Source organism: Halictus rubicundus, chromosome 1, assembly GCF_050948215.1.
Source record: "Halictus rubicundus isolate RS-2024b chromosome 1, iyHalRubi1_principal, whole genome shotgun sequence".
Classification (NCBI taxonomy): Eukaryota; Metazoa; Arthropoda; class Insecta; order Hymenoptera; family Halictidae; genus Halictus; species Halictus rubicundus.
Window position 1 is genome coordinate 30,416,963 of NC_135149.1, and position 16,996 is coordinate 30,433,958.

At 38.8% G+C, this 16,996-nt stretch overlaps 1 protein-coding gene across 4 annotated transcripts in view; it reads right to left on the minus strand.

Annotated features, from left to right (window-relative positions):
• LOC143360731 (inward rectifier potassium channel irk-1) overlaps positions 1–16,996 on the minus strand; it is a 190,468-nt gene that overhangs the window by 77,625 nt on the left and 95,847 nt on the right. The window contains exons 1-3 of one of the 4 annotated variants that reach the window (XM_076799863.1): positions 16,151–16,460; positions 13,450–13,573; positions 13,108–13,305 (exon numbers count right to left, since the gene is read on the minus strand). The exons of 2 other annotated variants lie outside the window; for them this stretch is intronic. In XM_076799863.1, the coding sequence (XP_076655978.1) occupies positions 13,108–13,289 (182 nt within the window). In that variant the 5' untranslated portion in view covers positions 13,290–13,305; positions 13,450–13,573; positions 16,151–16,460. Of the gene's footprint in view, positions 1–13,107; positions 13,306–13,449; positions 13,574–16,150; positions 16,461–16,996 lie in introns of those variants that run through there. One more of the 4 variants, XM_076799869.1, reaches the window with a different exon arrangement.

The window sequence follows — 16,996 nt, forward strand, 5'->3', positions numbered from 1 at the left end:
GCGACTTTAAACAATAATAACGCGTGATATTGGACGAAATTGGAAATAATTCTTGCACGATTATATAGAAGAAAGTGTGCTGAACATACTCCATTTTGTAAAATTCCATTATCTCTTCTGTCTCAGAAGATATACTGAACTAATGGACAAGGTATACTCAGGTGTCCGAGGACCTATGCACATGGCCGCACGGACGCGGACGACTTTAAACAATAATAACGCGTGATATTGGACGAGATTGGAAATAATTTTTGCACGATTATATAGAAGAAAGTGTGCCGAACATACTCCATTTTGTAAAATTCCATTATCTCTTCTGTCTCAGAAGATATACGAAACTAATGGACAAAGTATACTCAGGTGTCCGAAGACCTATGCACATGGCCGCACAGACGCGGGCGACTTTAAACAATAATAATTTGTGATATGGGACGAAATTGGAAATAATTCTTACATGATTTTGTAGAAGAAAGTATGCTGAAAATACTCCATTTTGTAAAATTCTATGATCTCGTATGATAGAGAAGATATTCGTTGAGAAGTTTTAAGAATTTTGAAAATTTTCTACATTGCATTTGGCGTAACATGTTTAATACATTATGAATAGTAATTTTTAATCGACAATGGTAATTTGTACCTTAAAGATGAACCTTTCATTTAACCCTTTGCACTCGGCGCTATATTCATTCTAAAACTAAATTTTTCTTCCGTCTTAGAATATTTTCATTTTATTCATACGAAACTGATCCGATTTGCACATATAATGTTTAAATGTTTAGTAATCTGTTAAATACAAATTTTGTAATGTAACAAATATTTTGTAAAATTTCTCGTAATTTCTTTGAAATAATGCCACAATAATTTCTAGTGGTGCTCCAGAGTCACCACTCGAGTGCAAAGGGTTAAAAGAAAATTGGAAGGAAAATATTAAAAAGGATCGTCAGGGCATCTCAAAGAAGAAAAGTAATTTTTTCCTTGAGAAAGGCTGTCTTCAAAACTTCCAAAGACCTTTTATTACAGTAATGGTATTCATTAAATTTTATTAATTTTTTCATTTTCAAGGTTGATGGATATTTAGAAAGCAATAAGCTTTGTAGATAAGTCAATACGAGACAGTTGATTTTTTGGCAAAATGTCACTAAATTTCGCGTTTTAGACCACTATGCGCCGTCGACTATGCGACCCCGGCCTACTCGTAAATCGTTAGCGATACCGCGAATAGAAAATCCTCCAGAAAACGTTCAACCTCCCTCGACTAGCCTCCTGGTACGTTTTCAACAAAATTCTGCGAATATTCTCGGTCTTTGTCTTTCGTTGTATTTCGGGAAGGACGCGGCGATCGAATGTTTTTCCACTTTTCTTTCTGGCCTCTTTGCGTCATTGCCGGCCGAACGCGGGTCCAGAGTTCATGATCGGTGAATGAAAATATTATTATTCGATTACCGAACCGATCAAACTTGCGGATTCGATAGCCACGAGAGCCGTTTCGTTCTTTATTCTATTTCGGCGGATTTTTATTGCAGCGGTTGGATTTTAATTTATTTTGCTACGACGTTTATTGAAGCTGTAAAAAGTAGTACATTTGTTGAGAGAAGCTTTTAGAGTCCATAATACCTTTTTACCACGATACACTGTGACATGTAGAATCAATGAGTACGAATTATTTCTAATTTACTTTGCTACAGGCTTTATTGCAGCTTGAAGAATTGATATGTTTTCTCAGGCAAAATTCTGTGGTCTATGACTGTTTGATCACGATATATTGGAGCACGTGAAGTCAATGAAAACATAAATTATTTCTATTTTGGTCCCATTAGATTTTCGTGACCGGCGAAATCCTCTCATCCATTTTCTTTTCTAATTTTTGTAAAAAGAGATTCAGAGTTCAGAGATTGTTCGAATTCTTGAAGATCGGGGAAAGAAGGCGGAACAGTTGTTCGACGTTGGAATGAAGCTCGCAGTTAGGCGAATGATTAGGTGTTTTATTATCGTCGGTGCGGAGTTACGTTCGAGATTAGTGAAATAATATTTTGTCTGCTAATTGACCGATGGATCGCATGCTTTGGCTGATTGTGACGAATCGATTCTCATGGTGGACTCGTTTGCTCTTTATCGTCGCGCGACGGATTTATCACGGTGTCTTTCCTTTCGTTGTAAATCAGGCGTGACTAATGATGGATTAGATGATAAACGGTAGTACCAGGCGGTCGTATTAAGAGGCTAGTTAATCATCGGGTCTATTATTAAAGGTGTATCTCATCCGCGGGTTCTAAAAGCGGCGCATTTATAATTCGTTCTGATTGGATCTCGGGACGACCGCGCGGATTCACAGCGTTCGATCCTCCGCAAAGTGGTCCCGCCGTACGTACTATGCATTTCTCGCGAAAACATGTGCAACGAAACTGGCCGGCCGAATGTTTGGCCGATCGCGTTTCATCTGGGCCACTGACGTTAGCCGTTTTATAGAAATGTTTACAGAAACGCGTTCGCTGCCGAGAAACTGCTAGCGAAAAGGAGCTTTGCTACCCGGTTTCGCTTTTGGCTGGCTCAAAAAATTCGAAAGTATACCTCAATTTTTGCTCGAACCCTCAATTTTTATTCAAAACCTCGATTTTTATTGGGAATCTCAATTTTTATTCGGAATCTCAATTTTTGTAAACTGTTACAGTTACTGCATGATATTACTCTGAGAGAATATAATGGCTACTTTTAATCACTGATCTCTGAATCGATTTTTCCGAATCAGTATTTCAATTTCTTTTTGGTTTAAGAAAGGATCACTTCGATATTTATACAATTATTAATCCTTTACACTCGAAGCTATTTTAACTCCAAAACGAAACTAGAATATTTCCCTTCTATTAGGGGGGCCCGTAAGTAATTAATTGTTTTGAAATCTAAAACAAACTTTGAAGTACATTCAAGTTTTTATTTCTCAATTTATTATATAATCTCCATCATTGTCAAGGACAATTTGCCATCTTTCCTGCAAATTTTTAATCCCCCCATTTTCAACACGCATCATTAAAGATATCCAGCACAGACTGGAAGTTTTAGTAACAATTCGCTTCCTAAATGCTCTATTTAATTAACATCGAATTTCCTTATAAGTGATAAATTTACGAAAAGTATCATAATTTTTAGGTACTTTTGATTTAATTTGTACACTCTAAAATGGCCTAGTTAAAAGAGATTTTGAAAGAATCAGGTTTCGAAAATGATGTGAAAACATTACTAGATTGTGGACCTTTCTGCAAAATAAGAATTTACAATTTCTCAGTACCGATTTTTGTCACAAACACACGGCGGATTTTTGTAGAAAATAAAAATTGCACCAATTGCAAGAATGGAGAGCTAATTTGAAGTTGCTTCCTTTCTTTAATATTAATGAAATGTAAAATTAAAAAATAATATATCCCAACGCTTCATTACTTTTAATCTTTCCATCATCTATAATTGTAACTAGTCAATTTTGTTATATCCTCATAAAAGCCGTAGTCTACTGATAAACTTTGTAGTAAATTCAAGTTTTTATTTCTTAATTTATCATATAATCTCCATCATTATCTTCATCATTATCAGTTTGCCATCTTTCCTGCAAATTTTCAATCTCCCTCTTATAGAAATCCAGGGTCCTCATCGATTTCTTAAGAGAAAATTTATATTAGAGGGCCCATAAGTAATCATTTTGAAATTTAAAACAAACTTTGTAGTAAATTCAGGTTTTTATTTCTCAATTTATTATATAATCTCCATCATTATCGAGGACACTTTGCCATCTTTCCTGCAAATTTTCAATCCCCCATAGAAATCCAGGGTCCTCATCGATTACTTAAGAGAAAATTTATATTAGGGGGACCCATAAGTATTCAATTATTCTGAGATCTAAAACAAACTTTGTAGTAAGTTCAAAGTTTTATTTCTTAATTTATAATCTCCATCATTATCAAGGACAGTTTGCCATCTTTCCTGCAAATTTTCAATCCCCATCTTATAGAAATCCAGGGTCCTTATCGATTTCTTAAGAGAAAATTTATATTAGGGGCACCCATAAGTAATCAATTATTTTGTGATCTAAAACAAACTTTGTAGTAAATTGAGGGTTTTATTTCTCAATTTATTATATAATCTCCATCGTTATCAAGGACAGTTTGCCATCTTTCCTGCAAATTTTCAATCCCCCATAGAAATCCAGGGTTCGTCAAGCAAAATATGACTCAAGGTGCCTCCTTGCATCTTCTACAGAATGTATTATTTCTTAAATAATGCTCCAGAGATCTGAAAAGATCAGAGGGAGCAATATCCGGTGAGTACGGGGGTGCGGTCAAACTTCCCATTGCAATTCTTTGATTTTTTCCTGAGTGAGTTTCGCTGTATGGGGCCGGGCATAGTCAATTTGCAGTATTACACCTTTTCTGTGGACTGAAGATGCCCTCTTTTTCAACAGTTCTGAATACAGCCGTTGTAATTGCTGACAATACAACTGAGCAGTAACTGTTTCTCCAGGTTTCAACGACTCAAAGTGAATTATGCCACGACAGTCCCACCAAATGCACAGTAACACCTTTCCAAGTGATAAGCTAGGTTTAGGGGTTGATATTGCGGTTTGATTTGCAGAAAGCCATCGCTTGGAACGCTTTATGTTATCATAAAGAATCCATTTTTCATCTCCGGTAACGATTCTGCTAAGAAATGGATCTCTACGAAATCTGGATAGCAACGAAGCGCAAATTGATCGACGAATATTCTTGTTGGTCTCAGATAATTGATGCGGTACCCATATTCCTTGCCTATATGCCTTTTCCATTTCGTGTAGGTGCCTTTGTATAGTTGACCATGCGGACCCAAGGCTTCTCGATAATTCTTGTATACTTAATTTTGGATCGGCTTCCACTAGAGATTTTAGGGTGTCATCATCAAATTCAACTGATCGTCCGAGGCCTGTCAGAGAGATCATAATCACCAGCAGCAAACCTTACGAACCAACGTTGACACTTGTTGACCTTCAATACAGCTCCATAAACATCGCAAATTTTCTTTGTTGTTACAATGCCATATACGACCGACACAATTCTCTCGCTATTACAATTAATTTGAAGTACAACCTACAAAGTAAACTAAATTTTATTAAGATCTAGCTTTAATCAAACTTTGCCTTTTCTATTCTTGCATCATTAAATAATTTGTTTTGAATTTGTGTGACTTTTATGAGCATTGGCCTGGCACTCAACTTGTTGAACAATGTTTACTTAAATGTGCACAATGGCATAAGAAAGTCATAATGTACCCACGACGTCTTTTCAGGTTAGGTAGTCCAGCTAGGGGTTAAGATGATATCAAACAAATTTATTTTCTAACAAAAACAGAATCAGTGTCGTCTTTTCGTCGATCGATTCGCGACACTTGTCGCGAATCGATCGACGAAAATCTGACTCTCTCGACAAGTATAAAATGGAAATGGAGTGACGGTATAAATAATAAATTCCGCGATTGGCACGTATATTTGAATAAAGTGTCTCGCGTCATCGCTTCCGGATGACGATGACGGTGGAAATTCCAGAGCGGCGTGTCCGCCAGACGACACACTCGCGCAAGTATCCTCCGTCTGATCGAAACGGAACCAGCCCGAAATAAATCGGGCCTCGAGGGACTCCGAAATCCTCGTAAAGCTAGACACGGGACACTCAAGATTAGAAACGGCGGCTGTTTACAGGCGGCGAGGGTTGTGTTGCGCAGTCACGGATTATTACAATTCAGTGTGTGCCGCAGGCGCCAACGTTTGTCCAAGCCAACGTTTGGCAAAGTCCAAGGATGATCGCGGTGGTCTCTTTGAACTTGCCTTCCCGCGGCCGCGATCGGCTTTGCGCTCGATTCTTGCCGCGATACCCTCGTGTCGCCGGGTTGTCAACGTGTCTCTCTGTCACATTGGCAGCGGTCGCGTTTCGCGAATATTACCCGGTAACTGGCCGCTAACTACGTGATAACAGATGACCGAGAATTGTCCACTTTGGAAAATGTTTTTTCAATTTTATTTCACGCTCCTTGGGGACCAAACGATGAAGAGGAAATCGTTGGAGAAAATCGCTGGAAGTCTTGCAATGTTTGAACTTGTTTGAAACGCACTTCACGAGCGCATCATCTTCGCGAGCAGCACGAGCTAAACAATTCCCGGACAAAGTTGATCATACGTTAATAGCGTTTCGAGCTTACAAAAGGATGAAAAGACGACGTTCAGCTGGACTCTCTCACGTGTTTGGCTCGGGGAAGGATCTGCTTCTAAACTTTATACCGTCGCTGCAACGTAAACGAACGTAAACCAACGTAAACGAGGGGGGCGTATATTTGTCCAGGGACGGATAGGGGCAACATCGAGAGCTTTGTTATCTCGACGATCCGAAGGGAGATGTCCCTTCTCCTAACTTTGAGCACACCAATTCCCCGAAGCTTATCATTTTGCCAGTTCCCGGCAGAGACTCTCTTTCTCTCTCTCTCTCTCTCTCTCTCTCTCTCTCTCTCTCTTTCTCTCTCTCTTTCTTAGGAAATCGCCTCGGTATTTTTTCCGGCTTCTGTCCGACGATTCGCCTCGTCTCGAACGAAAATAGCTCGATCACGGCTTCATGGAGCTATTGAACTTCGCGGGACGTTTATTCCCGGCGTCTAAAGTGTCTCGATTCGATGAAGGATTTCCATATGTCGGCGATTATATTCCGAGAACGCCTAAACAACGTTCTGCTCGGACGTTTTCATTCTCATTCATGGCTGCAGGCTTCATGCAGTCGTACGCAGTTGTCTGGATTCGAGTAGATCGTGGATCCTCGTGTATCGGCGGCAAAATAAGCATTTCACAGCAAACGTGAATACAGATTTTATATTCCGCTCTTTCTCGGCAGAAAGGATTTCTTGAAAAGTTACTATAAACGTGGGTGTTCGGTTTTGTATTCGTTCGGGTGTCCTTAAAAATTCTTTTATCCTATTTGGAATATTCTTGGACTGTTAATGGGGTCAATAAATTTGTTTGCGAGACTAGGATATTGTTCTTTCAATATCGATTTTTATATAATTTGTTCGTGACAGACTGTATTGCGTTAGGCTGAAGCTGAAGATTTAATATTTGCAATTTTAGTTGGTAAGGAAATTAATTTTCTGTGGGTTCTAAGTTGATGTGGGTGCCATTTTGATACAGTAGTCCTCCAGGAATTTTTTATTAGCACTGTGTATATTTAATGGGTATAGATACAGTGCATAGATTTAATCCTTGCAATTTTAGTAGGTAAGCAAATTAATTTTCTGTGTGATGTAAGTTGTTGTAGGTGCCATTTTAATGGAGTAGTCCTCCAGGAATTTTTTTATTAGCACTGTGTATATTTAATGGGTATAGATACAATGCATAGATTTAATTCTTGCAGTTTTAGTAGGTAAGCAAATTAATTTTCCGTGTGATGTAAGTTGTTGTAGGTGTGCCATTTTAATGGAGTAGTCCTCCAGGATTTTTTTTTATCAGCACAGTGTTCCATTTGGAGATAGAGATTTCATTTCTAAAGTGCTTTCGCAGACTAATGACCAGACTGCGGATTTTATGCATTTGTAACAAAAATGATTAGGCGTATTTTAAGACAGTGAAAACATTAGAACAATTTTAAATGCTGTTACATTATTTTCAACTTACTAAACATATTAAGAAAGAAAATAAATGTCTATTTCACTCGAGTTTGTTGCCATTCAGGTAGAAAATTTTTATTTCGCACAAAGATCCGCAGTCTACTAATGAGACAAGTATTACGACAAATATTAATACAACTGTTACTTCTATAGAAGAGTGTCCAATCGTAAAACAGGCCAGCAGGCTAAATGTTATGATATTTTAGAAGGTTTGATGCTCGTAGAGAGCGGATTCAAATATTTGGATCCGAAGATCTCGTTTCCCGGGATTTCAACCAGCTAATAACAGAGTATTGTGATCGATTTTGATTGCCTCGGGCGTTATTTTGATAGAGAACCGTCTCCTCCCATCTGCGTTTTGTATTAACAAAGTATTCGATTCGGTGCTAAAGATTGCACAGTCGGGCTGGCGGGGATAAATATTGTGATAGATTTCCCGGTTGCACGGCGGACAGCATTTCGATCGAGCGATCCGGGGGATCCAGGTGGTAGGGGAGGAAGCGTTCATGGATCGTATCCAACGCGGATCGACGGCGGAAGACGAAGTCAACGAAAACAGGATAGGAAGAGAGCATCCGGCTGCGATTAACCAGGCTTCGTTATTAGTTTTCCCGAACGGACCTAGACCGCGGCCGTTCAATTTTGGCTTGTTCGTTCGTTCGCCTGGCAAACGACGTTCTAAATTCGTGTGGTTTCGCATCGTTCAACCCTGACATATTGACCCGAGATGAAAATAGATTAAGGCTTCCACACCTGTTCACGGATCTGTTGCCGACGAGCCTGGAAAACTACGGGGATTTTCTTCGGAGCCGCCGGTTTCGTCTCGCGAACTCGAGACGTTGCGAGATCATGCGAAACATTGCTACGATTCACCAGCATTGTTCACTTCACGTCGATCTTGTTTTGTTTTCTATTTGCGGCAGAACTACCGAGCAATAAATGCGACTGATGTATTTTGCTGTGTAATAGCGACAAAAAGCATTCAGACTTCATACAACTTTAATATCTGCTTCAATTTAGAAGCTCATTCAAAAATTTTTGGTGAAAACATTTATGTAATTTCGGTAATTGTGAGAGAAAAAATTAGGAACCAGTCATTTCGATTGGTTCGGTGTTGAAAAAGTTCTGAAGAATAAGCTCTGCTTTTTACAATTGATGACATTTTCTACGACCAGTTTGAGAACTGTTTTTACAACAGACGTTCACTTGTTTTATTAATTGCATTTTTTAGGAAGGTTTGACAGACTACTATTTATCAAAAAATGGAGAAATTTTTGAATGCGTATTTAGTGATGTACAGGGTGTTCATTTGAGAACTTTCCAGCCGAATATCTCGAAAAGTATGAAAGATATTAAAAAAGTGTGAAACACGTGTCCAAGGATTTCGAGGGGGAAATAGGGGGGCAGTATCAGTCTTTTATTTGGGTGGCGTTTTCAAGGTCTTTTGAAGGTCAACTTTGTTTTTCCAAATGGAAACCTACATTTTTTATTATGGGATCTTATTGTGCGTTAAAAGACCAGCAATTTTCGTAGGATACTTTTTTTTATCCAGTTTCGAAGATATTTAAAGAGAAGTGGAGCGAGTCATACTTATACTGCGAGAAAGTTTGTAATTTCTTTATAACTGTAACAAATTTTCGAAATGTTCTTCGTTGTTTTCTAAACAATAATGCAGGCGATTCTCAAATTCTGAACGAACATTTTTGAAGGTATCTGTTGGAATAGGTCTACGTTCCATCACGTTGGAAGTACAAAAGTTTTTCATTTAACAAAAAATTGCCGTTTTCGTCTCCTTGGTTTTCAAGACTTTCTGTAATAAGTGGATCAATGATGTCGTCCAGTAAATTAAAATACAGATTGCCATACAAATTCTCTTGGAAAAACAGAGGACCTATAGTAGCATTTCCTAAAATGCCTGCCCAAAAATGTATTTTTTCCGGCCATTAAGTATTACTTTCTCTAATAAGATGTGGATTTTCGTCACTCCAATAACGACAGTTATGACGATTTACAGCATCGTTTAAGAAAAAAGTGAAAAAGATTTGTTAATTCTTCACAAAACTCAATCCGCCTGTCAAAGTCATCTTCCAATAACTTTTGATGCAACTGCATTTCATAAGGATGAAACTTGTTATGTTTAAAAAATTTATGCACAGATCTGATACACCAGTTACCATTGAAACTTGTCGAATTGAACTAGTAGAATTCACAGAGTAAACTGTCCTATAATTTCGATTTGATCAGCTACTTTTATGAATTTAGGCTGGTTTCTTTTTAAACTTGTCACCGATCCTGTTTCCCAACTTTCGAAAAACTGTCCTATAATTTCGATTTGATCAGTTTCTTTTATGAATTTAGGCTGGTTTCTTTTTAAATTTGTCACCGATCCTGTTTCCTCAAACTTTGCAACTAATTGTAACACGTACGTACGAGAAACATGTGCATCAGGATGTCTCTCGTTAAACGTAGCAGCAGTTCGACGAGCACACTCATCAGCTCCATAAATAAAAATTATTTCTACTGGTTCTTCTACTGAATACACCATTTTATACAATTAATTACGATATAGTATCTCTTATTACGATGACTCACACTTGACTAAATAGTACAATCTTCTATTGAAAGACAGACAACTTAAACGAGAGATCAATAGAAGACAATTTTGTTATCAAACGGTGCGTGCTAGTGCAACTGGAAAACGTTAACGATTTGTTAAAGAATTTTACACAATAATATGCCTCGCTCTACGTCTCTTTAACACTAGAACTACCGGACTGGTTCCTAATTTTTTCTTTTACAATTACTGAAATTGTAAGAATGTTTTCATCGGAAATTTTTTAATGAACCTCATTGAAGCACATATTGCAATAAAAGTTGTATGAAGTCTGAATGGGCACAGTTACAAAGTTCTTGTTACAAAACAATATACGTCAGTCGCATTTATTGCTAGGTAGTTCTAGTGTTAAACATCTCCGAAACTAGTGCGCGGATAAAGAATAGTATAGTATGAAAATTGCTGGTCTTTTTGCGTACAATAAGATCCCCTAATAAAAAATATAGGTTTCCATTTGAAAAAGCAAAGTTGACCTTCACGTGACCTTGAAAACGCCACCCAAATAAAACCCTGATACTTTTCGAGATATTCGGCTGGAAAGTTTTCAAATGAACACCTTCTAGACATGAAAATATAAATCATGTATGAATGATTGAAATTGGAGGATCGAGAGAATGAAGAATCGTGTGGCAAAAGCCCCTAAAATCCAAAAAGAAACAGCAACAATTACTGATACCGGTCCCCAGAATAAAATCTATGATTTCAGACGTAATGCCGTCCTAAAAACATACACGTCCCCTGGCAAAGCGATTAATAAATCGAGTGCTAGGGATAAACTAAATAAAAATTCAGTAGATCGTCTATCTAGAAGCCTCTAGAAACAAAAAAAAAAAAAAAACAAATGGTAACAGTCACCGCTATTGATGTGCACGGGTGTAGCTCCAGATGGAACGCAGTGTACATAAAAATTATGACTTATCAAAGCACAAATGTGAATGTTATCAATCTGTCGAGTTTCAGAGAGCAAATAAAGGCGGAGATCGTAGGTAGAAATGGCTGGAATCGCGACAGAACTATATTTAACCTATTGCCTCGGTGTCTCCTTTCTCTTTCCAATAAAATACGCTCGATCCGCGAGTTGCTCGATTACGACGCGTTGATTATCGAGTTACGGCGAGCCGGCAATTTGTTCACGGACACGTACTAATGGGCCGGGCTTGAAAACTCCATGAAACGAGAGTCCCAGCAATCAGTTAATTGATTAGTGGAACCACCGGTTAGGAAACACGCTCCGTGCAGGATTTCGAAAGGCCCGGCCCACGCGCCTTGGCCGCTGCGTTACAGAGGCCGAGAAAGTGGCTGCGATTATGATAACTAGCGGCAATAAGCCTAATAACATGAACCGCGTCCCCCCTTACCCGAACAAAGACAGCGACAACGATTATTGTTTAAAGTTTCAAGAGAAGAGAGTCGGACGAACGTTAAACTCGATCGTCGAGTTATCGTCGCGATCGGGAGACACTTCCGAAACGAACAATAACGCCCATTGTCTACCATTTCCGCAAACATAGTGTTCCTTGACCAGTGTCCAAACTTAGACGGCCCAGAGAAGTCTCAATGAAGCGGTAATCCCGAAGGTCGACGTCTACGCAATTACTAGACTGTGGATTTCGCGGCATCTACAGCGCGCCATTTTAATTTTACTCCCGCTTTTGACGAATCGCTGGCCAAGAAGCTAATACGTTCTTCAGGAAAACTGTTCGCATAAATCGCGCTGGGTTATCGTCTGGCTGTGGATAGTTGTGCGAACTCGCGAAGGTTCGAATTTGGATTAATCATTTTTCTAACGCAATCGAATGCGTCGGGGTCTGAAGTACACTCGTCATCTAGCAGTCTAAGTGTTTGTATGCAGGGATTGATAAAGTGCAGGCTGTTGTGCAACTGATGTACAACTAATTTTGAGAGAAACTTTTTTGTTCAAAAGATTCGGTTCCGAGATAGACATTTACTACTAGTCTTCGCTTTGATAAAAATTGTCTAAGAGATTGGTCAATAGTGTACCGAAATGTTTAACAGAGTCGTCTGTGTTTAGGTTGTCCTCTGCAGAAAATGTTTTTCACATTTTTCCTTTTTTCTATTTAAAAATTCAACCAATTCTTCTTCCATTTGGTAGTAACATGAACTGTTACCGCTGCGGATCTTTATGCAAAATAAAAATTGTCGATTACAAGAAACAGAAACTAAGAATGTTATTTCTTCACTTGCCAATTTTAATAGACGAGAAATAGTATGTATGACGTTTTTAAAATTTTCCTACAATTTGAAATTTGTCTACTCAAGTTTCCTATGAATGCATAAATGTTTACCAATGGACGCAGTATCTATTGCATAAAAATTAACCCTTAGCACTCGAATGGCGACTGTAAGTCACCACTAAAAATTGCTGTATCATTATTCGAAATATCTGTTACATTATTAAATTCGTTTGCATTTAATAAATTACTAAACATCAGTATTGTACGAGTGAATTGCACCATTTTCGTATGTATAACATGAAAAAAGAATCTATAAAAGGGAAATATTCTAGGTCCGAAGAAATGTTTCGTTTTGGGGTTAAAATAGCTTCGAGTGCAAAGGGTTAAAGTAGCCCGTTTCCACCAGAAGTGGAAAAGGTCAACCACGATCAGACGAGTCAGTAGATTATGCCAAGAGAAAAGAAGCATCGCGTGAAAAAACGTAATTCTTCAGATTGGACTGACATTTTTCATGCAGAATCGTTTCGTTTTACGTCAGCTGCACCCCGCGTTCCAGCAAACGGTTATCAGAAGCGGGTCGGGGTCAACTGAGAAAGGGTCTAGGTCAAAGGAGAAAATTCGTGAGGGGAAACAGCATACTTCTGCAGTTCCTCTCGCCACGCGGTTTCCCCGGAATTAGTAGCCTTGACGACCAGCATGGACACCTGGGAGAGCGCCCTCCTCAAACCGGAAAACGCCATGCCGTCCCCCAGGTGAACCTTCCCGGACCCCGAAGAGCTTGGCGAGAGCGTTTTCGACGTTGGTCCATCCATTTTCTTCATCTCATGCCCGGCCACACTTTCGCACCCGAACAACAACAACAACAACAAACAAAAAAAAAAAAAGAAAGAAAGAAAATAGAATCGACGGTGTTTTCAGTTTAATACGCGCACCGACCTTCCCACGAGACCGATGCACACACTCATGCGAATCATCGTTTACCGATTATCCAATCGAGTTCTGGCGCACGGGTCGTAAAAATAAATGCGGATCCAATCACACGTGGTCTCTATCTCTTTCCCTGTGTGTGTGCGTGCGTGCGTGCGTGCGTGTGTCTCGAGCCACTCTATTTGGAATAGAAAAATGAAAAGAGAGTCCGAAAGGGATAGAAGTTGAGATTGAAATAGACGTACTAAGAAGTCGATTTTTTTGAAAAATCGGACAAAACTCGCTGCCCCTTTAAATGAACAAGTCGAATTGAACGAGAGAATTATGTACTTTGCATCATCTGTGTCGAATAACGATTGAATATTAATACAGTGGTTATCGGATTGAAAATGTGCATCACTTTAGCCGGTAACGATTTGATATTAGCACGTCAGTGGAATTGGTTTCGTTGACAATTCAAAATTTGTTATTGCAGGATATGATGTTATGTACATAGAATAAACGTACCGATGTTTGTCTATTTTCAAAAGTTTCCTGTATTGTCTTCTTTGTGCTCAACTTTCTTACGGGCTTTGCGACGTCGTTTCCTGAGATAATTGTCCACAAAACTTGTCCGAAAGACAAATTTTGAAAAAAAATTGATTTAGGGGAGTGAAATTAGAATCTTCAAATTTATGCTCAACTTTCTTACAGTCTTTGCGACGTCGTTTCCTCAGAGTCTACAAAACTTTTCCGAAAGACAAATTTTGAAAAAAAATTGATTCAAGGGAATGAAAATGGAATCTTCAAAATGTATGCTCAACTTTCTTACGGGCTTTGCGACGTCGTTTCCTCAGTGTCTACAAAACTTTTCCGAAAGACAAATTTTGAAAAAAAAATGGATTCAAAGGTACGAAAGTAGAATCTTTTAAATATGGAGAACATTCTAGGATTTTTTACAGGAAGTTGCATTGGATCAAGAGTGCATTTGACTCGAGTGCTTTTTGATACCATTTCTCAAGAAACTTGTCCAAAAAATACATTTTGGGAAAAAATATGTATTCGCTAGCGTGAAAGTGTAGTCTTCCCCCTACAAAATGAGCACAGGGAGAATATTTTACGATTAGTTTTCCCTGAGTTAGAGAACTAGAAAGATCAAGAGTGCATTTGACTCGCTTCTTCACACCATTTCTTAAGAAACATGTCGGAAAAAGAAATTTTGGAAAAAAATATATTCGCTAGCGTGAATGTAAAGAAGTCCCTCTTCAAAATGAGCACAGAGAGAATATTTTACGATCAGTTTTCCCTAAGTTAGGGGGCTACAGACATCAAGAGTTTCTCAAGAAAAAAGTTTCTCAAAGCAATTTCTCAAAAAACTGTCTGAATAAGAAATTTTGGAAAAAAATGTAGAAGTATAGAATTCCCTTTTCAAAATGAGCACAGGGAGAATATTTTACGATTAGTTTTCCCTAAATTAGAGGGCTAAAGACATCAAGAGTTTCTCAAGAAAAAAGTTATTCAAAGCAATTTCCCAAGAAACTGTCTGAAAAAGAAATTTTGGGAAAAAATATGTTCGCTAGCTAATCCTAAATATTTTACGATTAGTTTCCCCAAAGTTAGAGGGCTGGAAAGATCAAGAGTTTCGCAAGAAAAAAGTTTCTCAAAGCAATTCCTCGAGAAAGTAGTCCAAAAAAGAAATTTTCGCAAAAAATATACTATAAAATTCCCGCTTCAAAATGAGCACAGGGAGAATATTTTACGTTACAAAATTTTGATTCAGAGGGCTAGAAAGATCAAGAGTTTCTCAAGAAAAAAGTTTCTCAAAGCAATTTCTCAAGAAAGTTGTCCAAAAAAGAAATTTTGTCAAATAATATAGTATAAAATTCCCGCTTCAAAATGAGTACAGAGAGAATATTTTACGTTACAAAATTTTGATTCAGAGGGCTAGAAAGATCAAGAGTTTCTCAAGAAAAAAGTTTCTCAAAGCAATTTCTGAAGAAAGTTGTCCAAAAAAGAAATTTTGGCAAAAAATATAGTATAAAATTCCCGCTTCAAAATGAGTACAGGGAGAATATTTTACGTTACAAAATTTTGATTCAGAGGGCTAGAAAGATCAAGAGTTTCTCAAGAAAAAAGTTTCTCAAAGCAATTTCTCAAAAAACTGTCTGAATAAGAAATTTTAGGAAAAAATATAGAAGTATAGAATTCTCCCATGAAAATGAGCACAGAGAGAATATTTTACGATTAGTTTTCCCTAAATTAGAGGGCTAAAGACATCAAGAGTTTCTCAAGAAAAAAGTTATTCAAAGCAATTTCCCAAGAAACTGACTGAAAAAGAAATTTTGGGAAAAAATATGTTCGCTAGCTAATCCTAAATATTTTACGATTAGTTTCCCCAAAGTTAGAGGGCTGGAAAGATCAAGAGTTTCGCAAGAATAAAGTTTCTCAAAGCAATTTCTCAAGAAAGTTGTCCAAAAAAGAAATTTTGGCAAAAAATATACTATAAAATTCCCGCTTCAAAATGAGCACAGGGAGAATATTTTACGTTACAACATTTTGATTCAGAGGGCTAGAAAGATCAAGAGTGATGCACCTATCGAATCGAATGGCTTATACCTATCGGACGCTTCTAGATCGAATGATGCAAAACCCGTTAATTTAAACGGGCGTACACCTTGATCTGTTTGTCCCATTTTTTCGAAAAATCGACCATAGGCGTCGGACGCGTACTCTCGCCGGGGTGGAAACGTAGTCGTACGCCTTGGTAAATCCCGACGTATTATTTCGGTTCGACTTGCACGAGAATTTCGGCGTCTAAGTATAAGCGTTCACGCCCGAGGCCGCTGTTCTAGCGGTCGCTGTTGAGTCGCAACGGACGTCGGTCGCGGCGTGTCGTCAAAGCCAGATATCGCAGCGCGTCCATAGCCACTGGAAGATCCAAATCCTCCGTTTGCACCACATCCGTTTAGCAAAGATCCGGCCGCGGTCTCGTCTTCAAGACGATCGCGACCGATCCTCGAACACAACCTCAAAACCGAGTCCACCTGGTACCACTCCACTCTGCACAATAACTCTCCGACCACTATACCCGAATCCTTCGTACGATCCTTCCGGTTATCCAATTGTTTAACACTTCGGAACAACACTGGATGAATCACGGTTCTCCGTGGGACCACGGATTTTGCGTAACGTCGGCGAACGTGCGTTCAGAACAGCGACCTTTCGTGGCTAAATCGGGTAGGAAAAGGAGCGTGTTCCACGGGCAGGCGAGATTAGGGTTGCGCCCGCTGTTCGAAAACCGATGTACGCACTTTCCGGACTATTTATAAAAACGGCCGCGTCAGCGGGTGAAATCATTGAAAAGAAAGAAAGAAAAAAAAATAAAGAAAAAGGAGCGAACAGATTCTTCAGACTTGAACCGCCGCGGACGATGACGAGTGCGCGCGCGCACGCACGCTCGGGACCTCTCTCTCTCTCTCTCTCTCTATCGGCTTCGTTAGGCCGCGCGTTTAATTAACCGGGCTGGTTGGCGAGCAGAGAGCTCGGCCGACACTGTGGAGCGATCCAATTTCGACCCTTGGCCGAAACGATTTTCCTTTTGTACTAGCACACGCGAAACGTT